A 14,355-nucleotide genomic window follows, 5' to 3' on the forward strand; every position below is an offset into this window, starting at 1 on the left:
GTTGGATCATTTATCTAATTTGGGCCCCTAGCTCTTTTCTCTGGGTCTCCCATGTCTGGTTATAAGTTGTTTGCAGCCATTATTATGTAGACAAAGTAGTTCCCTAGAGGTTTTTCCACTGGTAACGTTACCAAGTCCTATGGAGAATGATTCTTCATGCACTTGTGCAACACACTTACAGTGAAAAAGGGTTTTGGGTAGGTATTAGAAGACATGCCCTGGCTCTAAGATTAGGCAAGCACTTGAACAGGCTGCCTTGGGAGGTTGTGGATATTGTTTAAGTAAGTGAAAACGTTAAGAGAATATGAGACAAAACTCTGTCAGGACTGGTTGGGATGGGCAGGGACTGTTGCCTCACAGCAGGCAGGTGGCCTATATGACCTCTTGAGGTCCTTTGCAGCCTGTGCTATGAATGACATTCCTAAGGCTGTTGCATCTCCCTTTTCCTCCGTACACTCTCTAGGGTGCACCAGGTTCCAGTGGGGAAAAAGGCATCCAAGGATTCAAGGGTTTGTTCGGGCCAGAAGGACCCAAAGGAGATACTGGCAAGAAGGGAGAGACTGGCCAACAGGTAAAATTATTCTCCCTGCTCTGCTCCACCCCCTTCACTCGCTTAAGGAAATCCCATATGAGCCCAGACTCCCTACCAGCACCCCTCTGTAGGCACCTCTGGACCTATATGGTTCATGAATACATGCACATTCGGCCTAGCCCCCTGTTCCCCTGTCCCTGCAAGAGCAGATGCATGGTTTGGGCTGATGCCAGTACAGAAAGGATATGCTCTCTGGATCATCCCAACCTCAGTAGGTTGGTCTGGGTTTTCAGTGTGTGCTTTGAGCACCTGCAAGTTGGTTACTCACAGCACTTCCATAGGCATCCTCAGTCTATTGTCACCAGCAGGCAAGATAATGAGTGAATGTCAATTGTTTTGTCCTTTCCCCCACCCCAAAATGAATTCAGGGGTTGCACGGGTCACCTGGCGAAACAGGAGCACCGGGACTACTTGGCACTGAAGTGAGTAGGCTGCATTTACTGCATTTTTTAGTAAACACAGGGCACATAGGTTGAATTTGCCTTCATGGCGAGGAGTCTAAATAGGTAGTACGTGTGGGTACGGCAGATGGCTGAGACTGCATCAGATCCCATAGGTTAGGGGGGTAAAGTGAATGGAATACAATAAAAGTAGATTGTACTTGATTGCACAGAATTCTGGTTTTCAGCAAGGTATTCACCACAGCAGGAGTAATTGGACATGAAACCTTTCATTTGGAAAATCATAAAGTGCTGTTCAGTTTTTACAACCTGACGTGGATTATGTTACACAAAAGCCAACATGAAAAGAACAGTAATAAGGTTGCAAACTAAGACCCCAGCCTCGTTCTGTGTCCCAGATATACTGCGCTTGTTTAATGAGCTTCTATTTAATGTCTTTCTAATGGGTGACCCTAAGCCTAATTTCTGCTCTTCAGACAGAATTCATCATTTCCTTGTGGGCTTTTTCAGTGGCGCTTATCACTGAGACCTGCACAAGTGAGACCTTTCACCTTCCGCAGCCCCCCTGGGGCGTAAGAGAGTCTCATCCCCATCTGCAGAGGAGGAATTGGGCTCTGAGGGTCAGTTCCAAACCATTAGGCACCTGGCCCCACAGTGTGCAGTTCCTGCATTCCCTGCTTAGTGCATGGGGAGATTTAGGCACCTCACATCCAAAATATCCATGTACCAAGCTCCTTAGTAGTAGTCAGTAGGCAGTGCTAAGCACAGGGGGTATCTAACAAGCCACACCAGTTATGTTCCTGTCACTACCCCCAGTGTGCCAGAGTGTGTTCAGTGCCACGCTCAGCTTCACTGAAGAAGCAGAGCACATAAGTCATGAAGCATGTGCAAGGAAGGGATCAGCTGGTGTATGGACCAAGGTGGCTGATAGAAGGTCTCAAGTGTCTATTTACGTCTTCTGTAAGCTACTGGCTGGCAGCAGAAGCCATCGTTTTGTTGGAGGGGTGACCTTACTCTGCCATCAGAAAGAAGGGGGTCTGCTTCTCTGGAGGAGCACTGAATGTGGACACGCACAAAGTTGTGCTGGGAAAGGTACATAGTGCTAGTGTAAAATGTTGATAGAATAAAGGGATCTCTGTAGTCAGGTCACCTCAATATGTGCTTTAGAGAGATGTATGTGTCATGGATTGATCATCTGTTTTGTATTTGGGTTTTTTTCTCCCACTAGGGCCTGGCAGGCAAGAAAGGGGACCAGGGTGAGCCTGGAGAGCCGGGGCAAACGGTGAGGGCATGGAGAAACAGGCAAGCCACACATCAGTTCTGGCTGCATCAGATCCCTTCTCCCTGAACACACATACTTCCTCTCTTCTAGCTCCTCTTGTGTTTGTAAAGTGTACTTCCAACGCCCAGCCTTAGAGCAGGGCTTTAAAATTTGGCCTTGTGAAGAATCCCGGAGCTATCAAATACTCTTTCCCTTATCTGAATACCAGCTTTTTCCCTGCATTTTTTAAGATCTTGTAGAAACAGGGAGAAGCTGTCATGTGGTTAGCGGAGTGGGTGTGTGAGCGAGAGGGTGGGAACAGAACCCAGGGCAGAGGCAGTTGGGATCTTTGCTAAATTAACCTCCATTCCTGGGTAACTTGCTGCCATGTCTGCATCATTTTGATGAAGACAGTTCCTTCTTCCTGTCGATTTTCAGGGGCCTCAAGGGCAGTCGGGTCCAGAAGGGCGCAAAGGTCAGAAAGGAGAAAAGGTAACGTCAGAAGTCTTTCTCTTATGATCATTCACATGGGGAAATGAGGTATCCTCCAAAAGGATAGAGAGGGTTTCTATCATACGATGAAGTGGATGTGGAGTGCATTAGGTGCTCAGTGTCAGGGGCGGTTCCATGCAAGCCGCCATGAACTTTGTCACCGTTATCTGCCAGTAATAGTTTTCACATGTATAGCTCCTTTCATCCTCAAAGAAAAGTTAGTGCTTTGTAAGCAACGCTGGAATAGCTATATGCTGTAGGGAACACTGCACAGGAACCTGCCGGTGACAAGAAATACCATATCTGGGCGAGGTAGCAGTGGGAATCGGGGTGGGCAGGAGAACACTGTGCCAACTCTCACTGCACCTTTATTGCTGTCACAAAAGAAATGGGTAAAAATGGTGAGGTGACCCTTCCTGCTTGGACAGCATAGAGTAAACGCAAATCCAGGGACCTGCAACCTGGTGTCCTGAGCCAGAGGGGCCCAAGAGCCAGAAGTTTAAGGCCACCTTAGCAGCTGAAGAGACCAAAGAGGACAAGCATCTAGATGCCTAATTTTTACTGAGAGTAATGTGAGAAGGAGGGGCTGAAATACATTTGTACTAGTGACCCTAAGGTATGAATCTCAGCAGCACATTTGGAAATCCCACTAGGCACCTCTCTCTGCATTTAGGCACCTAACTGGGCCTAAGAATGTGGCCTTGTGCCCTGGAGTAGGGTATCCTCATGGCTAAGGCAACCTAGGACTCGGGCAGCCCCAGTCTGTGCCTGCCTTTGCCACAGATTCCTGATGGGACTTCGGGCAGACCCCTGCTGCTCCTTCTGACCCTCTGGCCATGCATCTTCCCCACGCTGACCCACGCTTTGCTGCTGCTCCTTCTGCTTCCTCCTGCCCCCTGCTGCCTTTTGGGAGATGCAGTGAATGTTGCAGTTCAGTCCTCCCTGGAGGCTTCTGGGCATTGAGGTTCATGTTGCAACATCACAGTACATTACAGCTGCTTCCCTCTCATCCCTTGGGATTTTCTGTTCCCAGTTTCCTTTGTGTAGAAAGCAGTCAGTCCTTCCCCCTCTTTAGCTCTCTGATGTCATCTGCTGTCTGAATTATGTCTCTGTTTCCTTAGGGGGACATTGGGCATGATGGGGACACCGGCTTCCCTGGCAATCCTGGCAGAAGGGTAAAGTGGCACCATAATCCCGGAGGCCAGTCCAGCACCAATGTCTAAAGGCTTTTTTAAGCTACTGGCTAAAGCTAGCCCAGGCATACTGGCCTGAGTGTAGCTAAACGGTGGTACTGCAGCCAGACTGGGGAGGTGCTGGGTGGCTCTAGAAAAGTGGGGGAAGGTGCCTGGGAGCTGTAGCAAGGTGAAGGGGAGAGCACAGCAGGACTGGAGGTGGCAACGTGGGGGCAGCCTCAGGGTAGGGTAACAAGGAGGGTAGCACAACAGCTTCAGAGGTAGCACTGGGATATTGTGGTGCTGCAGAGGGAAGCGCAGTTTTACCGAGAGCCTGAAATGGGGATGTGAGCAGGGAACTGGGACTTGGATAACTCTGGGTTGCCTGGATTGCCAGGAATCCTGATCCTTTATCTTTGTGCAGGGCAAGCGAGGCAGAGCTGGACATCGGCCCCCAAGAGGCCCCAGCGGCCCCAAGGTAGGAAAACCCACCCTCCACTGGGCGTACAGTCCTGTCTAGTGCCTGAGGTCCCGTGCTATTTGTCTGTACCCTGTACACACTTGCCTGGACCCTTCAGTTCTGAGTGCCACGCACAGCCAACCTGCAACACATTACCATCAGATGTGTGGGTTTGTAGCTAGTGTGAGTTAGATGTCTCAGTAGGCACGAAGGCAGGCCAGGGCCCCTCCCCATGTCTCTAGCACTTGTTTTTCTTCCCCAGCTCTCTGTTTTCCTATGGGCAAAAAGTGCACCAGGAGCTGTTCCCACCTCACTGGTACACTGACCCAACTGAGAAAGATCTCTTCTGCTTGTACCTTCCAGGGCTCTCAAGGTGAACCGGGGCCAGCAGGACCAAAGGGACCACAAGGAACACATGTAAGTATTGAGCCCAAAATTGGCCAGGCAGACCCAGGACCAGACCAGGCCAGGCAGGGGTTTTTCTGAGCCTGCTTTTACGAGGTGCAGATTGTAAAATACTGACAAACTTGCTAGCAGAGAGGAGTGGTCTTGTGAGGAAGGCACTTGGAAGAATGAGGGTCATATCTTGGCTCTGATGGAACCATTTTGCCAGAATCTGTGCATTTTTCCCATAAAATACAATAAACTCAGATGTCCAGGAAATAACATAGCCTTCAGGTAATTCTGCATGGCTGGCCAGGTGATGGTGATGGTAATTCAGAAATGGTCACCTTCATTCACACCATGGATGTAATAGTAGGCGTAGCAAAAAGCCTGCCACTTTTATTTTGTTTAAATGCAAATGTGTACATTTTTTTCTACCTTTTCTTTCCTCAAATGGCAACCACAACTGAAATACCAGCAACATGTTCTCATCACTGCCCTCTGCTCTTGTCCTCTGTAAAGAAAAGGGTTGGAAAAAAATATTCCAAGGCCAGATCAAAATTTTGGTGGAAGTGTCACCTCCAAAAGGAGGTGGTTGTGCTTGGTGAGGTTCCTGGGGGCCATAGGCCTTGCTGGTGGTCTCTCTCCAACAAAGAGTTCCTCAGTAGGGAATAAGCAAATCTACTATAGGCAGAGTGCAGCAGCTGATGGGAGTTTTGCAGATACAACCCTCTGGTTTGGTTTTTTTGGTTTTCTTTCCCCTCACAGGGCATTCCTGGACTGAAGGGGGTGAAGGGAGACCGAGGTCCGAAAGGGTCAAGGGTATGTAGTGTTCTGCTCCATCAGTCCCTTAGTCCCAGTGAAGGCTTTGTCCTCTGAATGTGATGCTGGGGACAGTCACTTATTCTTTACTTCCTCCAAACCTGTCCAGCTGAGTTGTCTCACTTCTTCCTTTGTTGATGTAACTGTTCCCATGACCCAGTGGAGATTCATGTATCAGACTCCTCCTTTTCTCTCCATTAGCTCTTTCCATCCCACTGTGACCACGAGGTGAGTAGTGTCCCAACCAAGGCTAGAAATCAGTACACAGAACTGGCAAGTGTACCCTGGCACCAGTCAGTCATGTGGAGCCCTCAGGGAAATGAACCTTGCAGTAAAGAAATTGTTTCAATATATCATCATATTATTGAACAAGGGCTGTCCTCATCAAGTCCAGGGCAGTCAGCCCATCCATGAGAGGGCAGTTCCAGCAAATTTGGGATCATTCATCCTTTGCTTGCTGCAGCAGGAGAAGCAGTGTCTGTAAGCCAGGTTGGGAAATCCTGGTTTCAGTGTGGCCAGGGTGAGCAAACCAGAATTTCCTTTTCTGTTTGCATAAACACATTTCCTGGAAATGTGCTGAAGTGTAATCCAGAAGCCAGAACATCTGGTGGTGTGCTTTTGGACCCGAAATTCTTTTGCATTTCCAGTTGCTGGAGGAAACTGAAAACATGACTTGCCCTGTCAAATCTGTCAGTTGAAAAAAATTTTAAAAATGCAGAAGCACAAATAAAGAAAAACGAGTTTTCCAGTTTGCTGTAATTGGCAACAGCACAGCAGGGCTCTTGCTTTTATGATGGTGGCAACAGTCTCCCTCTGCATGGTGAGCTTGTGATAAATGCATGCTTTTAGCCGAAGCTTTCTGATGCGTTCTTAGCTAGAGTTCTCACCAGTGACCTAGCGAGTATGAACTCACAGGCTAGAGAAAGTGCCCTGGAGTGGAATACGTGGAATAAGTAGACTCGCTCTCAAAGTAGCTTCCCTCCTCGCAGAGTTAAAGTGGAAAGAATGTGTATATGAGTAGTTTAGAGATTTCATAGATGTTTGGGGCTGGAAGGGACCTCATGAGATGGAGTCCAGCCCCCCTGCCAGAGGCAAGAAGTCTGCAGGGATCAAATGATCCCAGCAAGATAAACATCCAAATGCCCTTTGAATGAGTCCTGAGTAGGTGCTTGCATCACCTCTTGGGGGAATCTGTTCCAGACCTTGGACATTCGGACTGTAAAGAAGTTTTTTCTTATATCGAGTCTGAATTGGCCTCCTACAAGTTTGTGGCCGTTAGACTTAGTTTCCCCTTGGGGTGCCCTGGTGAACAACTGTTCTCCCAGATCCTGATGCACCCCCCACCCCTTATATACTTATATGTGGCCACCAAGTCCCCCCTGAGCCTTCTCTTCACCAGGCTGAAGAGTCCCATGTCCCTTGGCCTCTCCATGTAAGCCTTGCTGTCCTGGCCCTCGATCGTACGGGTGGCTCTCCTCTGGACTCTCGAGCCCGAGAGAAGAAATATTTTGAGGCTCTGAGCCGTCTCTGAAGATAATGGCTGCATAGAGACCTGTATCTATTGACACTGCAAAATGTAAATGTACATCAAACTCTATGTCCCTGATGGTTAGGGTGGATGCTTTTGGTCCAAGAATCCCGTATCTCAGCAACTAGCAAAACCTCCAAATATATCTGCTGTAGCAGGGTACAGCTGATATTTGCAGGGTTCTACATGTCTTCTTTTCACCTTCCTTAAAGTGATTATTAAAGGGGATGTGGTAACATGGATACCATCTGACAGGTCAGCGCAGGAGTTGGGGGCTGGGGTGGTGCGGGCACTAAGGCGCATGGCTGACAGCCCAGAGGTTGTAAGTTGAGGCCATAGCAGATGCACTTACGATGCAGCCTGTCAGATTCCACTGAAATCTGTGAATTCTGCTAAATACCTTCATCAGGATGCAAAAAAAGAAGGAAGTGGAGAGGTTGCTGAGGCTTGTTGCATCTTCTAGTACTGATTTCTAACCTTGACTGGTCTTTCTAGGGAGAGAAAGGCAGTGTGGGATTTCTGGGGCCGCAAGGAGATGATGGATTCAAGGTGCGTAAGAGGGGTTTTTTCCTTTCCTTCATCACTCTGCCTGTTCCATATCCTGGAGCGTTCATTCAGTACCCTTTGCTTCTCTCAGGGCAAGCCAGGACCCTCAGGCCTTCCAGGGAGGCCAGGACCCAAGGGAGACCAGGTAAGATTGCTACGTCCCCACCTACCCTGGCTTGAGTGGTTTGTGGTCATGCAACACTGTCCCTTGTCAGGCTGTGTGGCCCCTGTCAGGCACTAGATCACAGTTCCCATGGGGGATGGAAGAGGGTGATGCTTCAGGCAGGCCAATGTCTGGCAGCTGGAGAAGTGGGGAGTAATGGTCATGAGAAAAATGTAGATGGCCTGCCTTGGAAAGAGGAATAAATGTATGCAGGCAAAAGAAACCATATCAGAAAGAGCAAAATGTAATGTATAGCTCTTTCTTTGAAGGGTCTCTTCCCTGCAAAATGCTCTGAGATGAGTAGGAAAATGAAGCATGGTGCTAGCTTTGTGTTACAGAATCTGGGCCTCAGTGGTAGCGACTTGTTGAGGAGTCTCCAGGAGACTGAGCAGAGCAGAGGGACTGGGAATCGGGAGTCCTGACAGCTGACAGCAGCTTACCATGTGGTCTGGGCAAGCTGCGGACCCTTCTGAACCCCGAGGCAGTCTAACACTGCAAGCAGAGGTGCCCAAGGGCCCCAGCCCCACTTGGGAAGAGGGCTGTCACCCTCTTCCCAAGTGGGTGACATAAATGCATAAAACTTTCCACACGTCCATCATCAATAGGCACCTCCTTCCCCAGCAAAACTAAAAGCCAGCACCTGTGACTCCAAGCAGTCATAAGAGCAGCCTTAGAGGGGGGTACCAAGGTCTGAGTGTTTAGCAGAAGAGGGCCAAAGAAGAACCAATGAGTGTAGGGTTTCTTTCTTGGCTGGGGGTAAGGAGGGAAGGGAGAACCCCTCTGTGACTCAAAGGTACAAGGCCTGACCCCCACGGGGTTGCACTGGGGAGGCAGCAACTCCACAGAGGGTTCGTAGAACTGCAGCGGGGACCCCGCACGGGGTTAATGCAGTGTGCTGCAGCAAGGGAGTGCGTGCTCTTTTTGCAAAGGGAGTGTGTGCTCTTTTTGCAGGGCGACATTGGCCTGTCAGGCCCACAGGGATTCCCTGGCCTCCCTGGGACACCGGTAAGCTTTCCTCATCCTCCTAAGGAGGGAGGGAGCGGGCAGGGATGGCAGCATGTGGTAGATGGGATAGTGGTCTCTTGTCCTGTGACAGGTGCTGTGGACTACAGGTGCCCAACACTGGCAGCTGGAGTAGCAGGCGTGCCTGCAAAATAATTACAGCAGCCCTTAGCTCTGTTGTCACTTTGGAGCTGTTAAAACCCAGCAGCCTCTGAGCTGGAGGACATCCAAGCCCAACTACTGAAAACACATTATGCTTTCTCCCAACATTGGCCTCTCTTGCAGTTTTCTGTAGTTTCTCATGCTTTGCAGAGGTTGTGCTGGCTAGGGGCAGAGTGGGGGCAAGTTGGGGTGCCCTGTCCAACACAGTTTTTGTGCCAACTCCTGAGTCCTTTGGCGGTATTCCTAGAGCACTCCTTGTTGCATTGCTCTCTCTAAAGGTGGCATGGGCTTGTTCATCCCAGGCCATGTTTATTTTTTTTTCTGTCTTTCTCTTCCAGGGCTTCTTTGGACAAAAAGTAAGTGGGGAATGTTGTTGGACTGGATCCTCAGTCCTGTCTTTAACTGTTTTCGCCCACCCCTGACAGAAGTTGTGTGCCCATGTCCCCTGTTCATCCCGTGGCATGCTGTGCACAGTGCAGGGGCAGTGTTGCCTGGGTTTGGAGATGCTATTCTGTCAGTCTTGCTGCCTGTGGGGAAACGTGGGAGCAACCCCTTGTGTGTGCCCCGAGAGGCCCTGATGGCCTCATCTTCTCTGCTCATAGATTTCATAGACATTAGGGCTGGAAGGATCATTGGGTTCAGTCCCCTGCTGAATGCTGCAATTGGCCCTAGGGAGCCCAGTGCCCCGAGGAGTGGAAGGCTGGCTTTCTGGAGGTGCAACAGTTTAACCCAAGCGTCTGCCACTGACTGCCCACGTGGGCACATGGAAGGCTGTCTGGGTCCATTGGCCCTGCTGTGATAGATAGTCTGAGTGCATAGGGAGCCGGCCAAGGCTTTGAAGCTGAAAAGGGGTGGAGTGGTGTTGCCCAGACCGCTGCCTTTAGTGTCGTGGCCAGGCCTGTACAGTTTCCCCAGCCAGCAGGGTCTACGGGAAAGGGCAAGGCTGGCGGGAGTAAGGAAGCTGCAACAGAAAAAGCCACTGACCGTGGGAGCACTGTTCCCGCAAGTCACCATGAAGGCAGTTGTCCAGTGGTTCCTGTGAGCTTCCCCGCATGTGGCAGGAGGATTTGGGAGAGGCATGAAGGCTGAAGAGATAAGGAAGCACCCAGCCCCCCTCCAGGTGCTTCCTTGCACTGTGGGGGTAGCAGTACTCTGAGTAGTGCATCCCAGGCAGCTGCTGCCTCGTCGATGTATGTCAAAGGATCGGGCCAACGCGTGTCAGAAAAGCACAGAAGTACAAGTCCTCCCGGCTTCTGGTGATGTAAAGCCAGGGCCAAACCCCATAGGCCTGACTCCAGCCTGTGACCCTGGCCCCCAGGGAGGGATTGCAGCCAGTGCTGCACTGTGCCTCAGTGATGTCCTCCTGTCTGGTATGGTGATGCCCAGCCTCTCCATCACCCCCTGAAGCTCTTACGATGCAGGCTCTCACCCTGGGAAGAGTTGAGAGTGGGCACCAAATACTGGGGGGCCTGAGCTGGTGGGGCTACTGACTTTGTGAATGGGATCAGCAGGCGTTGTGAGTGTTTCTGCAGGGCTGTCCCCAGCAGCACAGCACCATGCTGAGGATTTTTTTTCCCATCCTTCCTAACGGCAGGGGCTGAAAGGGTTGCAAGGCCTCCCAGGATGTAAAGGCAAGCCGGGCCTGCCGGTAAGTTGAGCTGGGTTTTTTTTTGTTGTTGTTGGTTTGTTTTTTTTTTAACATTGTCTCCTGCCCTTTGGTTTCCCAAGCAAAAGAGAAGTGACGCCAAGCTGTGCTAGGAGGGTGGTAACATTGGTGGTGTTGTTCTGTAGGGTTCACCTGGCCTTCCCGGTCCACGTGGAGCAGCCCTAAACCTCTCCATGGAGGAACTGAAGGTGAGTAGCATTGGTCAAGCCTGTGACAAAACCAGACATGTGATGGCGGCTGTTTCCTTTGGTGGGGAAATGTCTGTGTCCTGGCCCAGTACGCCTTTCAGGCTGGGGTCTGTAGGAGGCCAAAGCTTGTGGTAAGCAAGGCAGGCCTGTCAGCGCGGTAAGCGGTACCTAACAGGGACGTGCTGCTCTCAACCCCCAGCTCGGACCCTTTTTGCTTCAGGAGTGTGTGCAGTGTAGGAAGGGTTAAGCAGAGCTTGCAGCTAAAATAGAAGTGGGAGAACAGAGGGTGCCGCGTGATCAAGAGCCTCCACTTCCCTGTATTTGCATGACAGGTCCCAGAGCATGGGGATCCCCTCCAAACCGTCCCTTTTGGTTTCCCAAACCCAGCAGAAAAGCTGTAAACCAGGCTCTGCTTTGGGCATCACAAGGTTTCCTCAATGAAGAACCTCCATGGAGGAAGCAGCTGAGCTTGGTAGCGCTGTGGCAATAGGCCAGAATAAGCAACAGATGTTGGGGTAATGTGCCCAGGCCTGTGACTGTACTAGGAAGGTTGTAGGGCAGCAGGTGTTTTGGAGAACAGCACTCCCCCCCCATCCCCTCTGAAATCAGGGCCCCGTTGTGCTGCGCGTTGCTCCAGCCCATGGCCCGTGACAGTCCCCACGCTTAAAGCCTAACTAGACAACAGCAGTGGCAGCATGCAGGGGGTTGGTGGCTGGAAGGAGGGCAAGGGTAGGGTAGGTGTAAATCTTTCATTTTGTGTCACCTCTTAGCACCTGATTTATTCCTCCAACAAACTGAACTACGACACAGTCTGGGCTCTTATGGGCAACCTGAGCCATGAGTTGAAGCTGCTCGTTGACCACCCAAATGGCACCAAGGACAACCCAGCAACCACTTGCAAGGAGCTGCTCTTGGCCCAGCCTCACCTCCCAGATGGTACAGAAACGATCTCTTCTCCTCAGGGCAGGAGAGAGGAGTTGGGGCCCAATATGGAAGTTGTGAGGAAAACAAGCCCCATCTGGCCCTCAGTAGACTTGGCTTAGGCTGCAAAGTTGTATTATTCGCTGATGTGTAGCCATGATGCAGCCAACCGAGAATAGGACCTAGAGAGAGGCAGGATCCAGAGGGTGCCTCTGAGCTTGGTTCCAGGCAACGTGGTCAGTCCCATATTTCCTTGAGCACTGAGTTTTGCCATTGTAAGTGGGGGAGCTTTGCCCTGCCCATCCTGCCCTCCTACGGGGAGGGTAATGGCAGAACATGCAAACAGCCAGGGGTCAGCACAAAACTGTTTTCCTTCTGGACAGAGGGGCTGTTTGTTGTACTGGTCAGAAAATCTCTCTGAGCATATTATTCCTACACATGCAGTCTCTGCATCTCTTCCCAGTCCTCTGTCCTGGCATCAGCAGGGCCCACTTAGAGATATCTCTGTTGCTCCTGATATATTTTGGATGCCAGGGAAGTCTGGCATGGGGCATGGAGGTGACCAGGTCATCCCGTCAGACTCAACAGGCCTGTGATCTCCAAGTCTGTGGTCACACAACAGGTGTCAGTGACTATAACTGCTGTAGGGTTTGTTCCCTGATATCAGTTGCAAGAGGCTGTGGACAGACAGGGAGCCAGATTACAGGGTATTGGTCAGCAGGGCCGGATTAACCCTTTAGTGGGCCCTAGGCAAACAAACTCGTGGGCCCCAGGCGAGCCGAAACCCTCCTCCCCACCCCAGCGCTGCTGCCCGCGGGGAGCGAGGCTCAGAGCCACTACTAGGAAGCAGCTCCGCGGAGGGAAGGGGAAGGGGAAGGGAAAGGAAGGGAGGCGGATGGGGCCATTCGCGCTGCCGCTGCAGAGGGAAGGACCGGGCCCCTGCACAGCCCAGGTCCCTAGGCGTACGCCTCGCTTACCTATGCGTTAATCTGGCCCTGTTGATCAGCTCCGAGTCAGGAAGTGGCAGGGAGCAGGGAACAGGCTGAGCAAAAGGCTACCCTGGGATAGCCAGCGATGCGGATTAAAACTGACTGCGCATAGTACATATGCCATGTCCCACTCATACGTGGGAACTATGAGGGTTATGGGGACGGTCACTATACACAGGTGTTAGATTGTCCTACAGTAGCATAGGGTCCCCTCCACTATGGTGCCAGTGGAAGGCCAACTAGGCCTGCGTAGATGTGTCACCTGTCACAGCTCCAGTCACAGGACAGGGGAGGGTGAATGCAGCCCAAGTTGCCCATGGAAAACTGAGCCCTACATGTTTGAGAATTGGTGTGGGGAACAAAGGTGACCTCACCACAGGTGCCTTGGGAACTAGTGTCCCTGGGCGTCGAGCTGTGAAGCTGACCTAGGTAACCAGTGCTCACGGCCAGCTGTCTGGTCCCCGCTGTGACTGGCTCCCATGTATTTCTGGTGCCCTAAGACTTTTTTTCTCTCCTTTCTGTTAGGGTATTACTACATAGACCCCAACCAAGGCAGCCCCCAGGACTCTCTGCTGGCTTTCTGCAATTTCACAGCGGGGGGAGAGACTTGTATCTCTCCAGTGCACAATCAGGTAGGACACGTGGCTTGCAGCAGGAGGCAGAGCGGCTGCTTGATGCAGGGCTCAAACTTAAGGAACAGGTGGGAGCAGAGCCTGGCAGGATGAGTGCAAGGACCTGAAATGGGGGCAGGGAAGGGGAAGCAAAAACTAGAGTGGAGGCTCGGGAATTGGGAAGGAGGAGAGCAGTGAGTGCAGGGCACGGGCTGGAGAGCTAGCTCGAGGGAAGGATAAAGGAGACTTGAACCAAAGCCTTGAGCACCCAAGACTAATGCCATGCATCTTTGTCTCCTGTTACCCTGCATGTGGCGGGCAGGCAAAACTCAAGCAGCCAAACCCACAATTTGGTCTTGAGGACCTGATCTGCTGAGGGAAGAAACATGAGGAAGAGTAAGCAGCATTTCATCCCAACAGGGTGGTACCTAAGGGGGACAAATAATCTTGTATTCCTGCTCTAGCATCCAGGACATACTGTGGGATGATTTAGGTAGAGGCCCTTCGAAGTGCAACTGATACTGCCCATGTGGGGACCAAAGTTGCATACCGGGGAGGGAAAGGCAGGCTGGGCTTCGCAGTCAGTGATACGGTTTTTGCCCATTGCACTACAAGTCCAGCTGTGTAAACCTAGATGCAGGCATAATTGGATGTCCAGAGCCGTGAGGCCGCCTCCTCACTCACTGAGCGACTGGCAACACTCTGCCCTTGCCCTTAGGTGCCCATCAAGGCCTGGCTGAAAGCATACGCCTCCGAGGAGACCTTTGAGTGGTTCAGTTCCCTGCCTGGGGGCTTTCTGGTAAGCTTTCCTGTGCCACTGCAGAGATGTGGGGATGGTGCCCACACATCTCATGGTCATGGCAGTGTGGAGCAGGGTTGACAGTGGGAGGGAGCAGGGATGTTCTGGCGGAGGAAGTGGCAGGATCCCAGGTGATGGGATCAGCTGTTGCAGGGTTGGGGGAAGCGGGGGGGGGGGGGCTTGCAAATCCCCTTGC

The 14,355-nt window shown here is 51.4% G+C and overlaps 1 protein-coding gene across 2 annotated transcripts in view; it reads left to right on the forward strand.

Moving 5' to 3' along the window:
- Window positions 1–14,355, forward strand: part of LOC109292865 (collagen alpha-1(I) chain-like) — a 197,747-nt gene that overhangs the window by 181,461 nt on the left and 1,931 nt on the right. For both annotated transcript variants that reach the window (XM_019510486.1, XM_019510487.1), the window contains 17 exons: window positions 464–571; window positions 961–1,014; window positions 2,222–2,275; window positions 2,693–2,746; window positions 3,868–3,921; window positions 4,343–4,396; window positions 4,742–4,795; window positions 5,531–5,584; window positions 7,608–7,661; window positions 7,750–7,803; window positions 8,773–8,826; window positions 9,324–9,341; window positions 10,580–10,633; window positions 10,777–10,839; window positions 11,610–11,775; window positions 13,275–13,381; window positions 14,079–14,159. In XM_019510486.1, coding sequence (XP_019366031.1) covers window positions 464–571; window positions 961–1,014; window positions 2,222–2,275; window positions 2,693–2,746; window positions 3,868–3,921; window positions 4,343–4,396; window positions 4,742–4,795; window positions 5,531–5,584; window positions 7,608–7,661; window positions 7,750–7,803; window positions 8,773–8,826; window positions 9,324–9,341; window positions 10,580–10,633; window positions 10,777–10,839; window positions 11,610–11,775; window positions 13,275–13,381; window positions 14,079–14,159 — 1,137 coding nt within the window. The remainder of the gene's footprint in view (window positions 1–463; window positions 572–960; window positions 1,015–2,221; window positions 2,276–2,692; window positions 2,747–3,867; window positions 3,922–4,342; window positions 4,397–4,741; window positions 4,796–5,530; window positions 5,585–7,607; window positions 7,662–7,749; window positions 7,804–8,772; window positions 8,827–9,323; window positions 9,342–10,579; window positions 10,634–10,776; window positions 10,840–11,609; window positions 11,776–13,274; window positions 13,382–14,078; window positions 14,160–14,355) is intronic.

The sequence above is a fragment of the Gavialis gangeticus genome, unplaced genomic scaffold (genome assembly GCF_001723915.1).
Source record: "Gavialis gangeticus isolate Ggan-Ray unplaced genomic scaffold, GavGan_comp1, whole genome shotgun sequence".
Lineage (NCBI taxonomy): Eukaryota > Metazoa > Chordata > Crocodylia > Gavialidae > Gavialis > Gavialis gangeticus.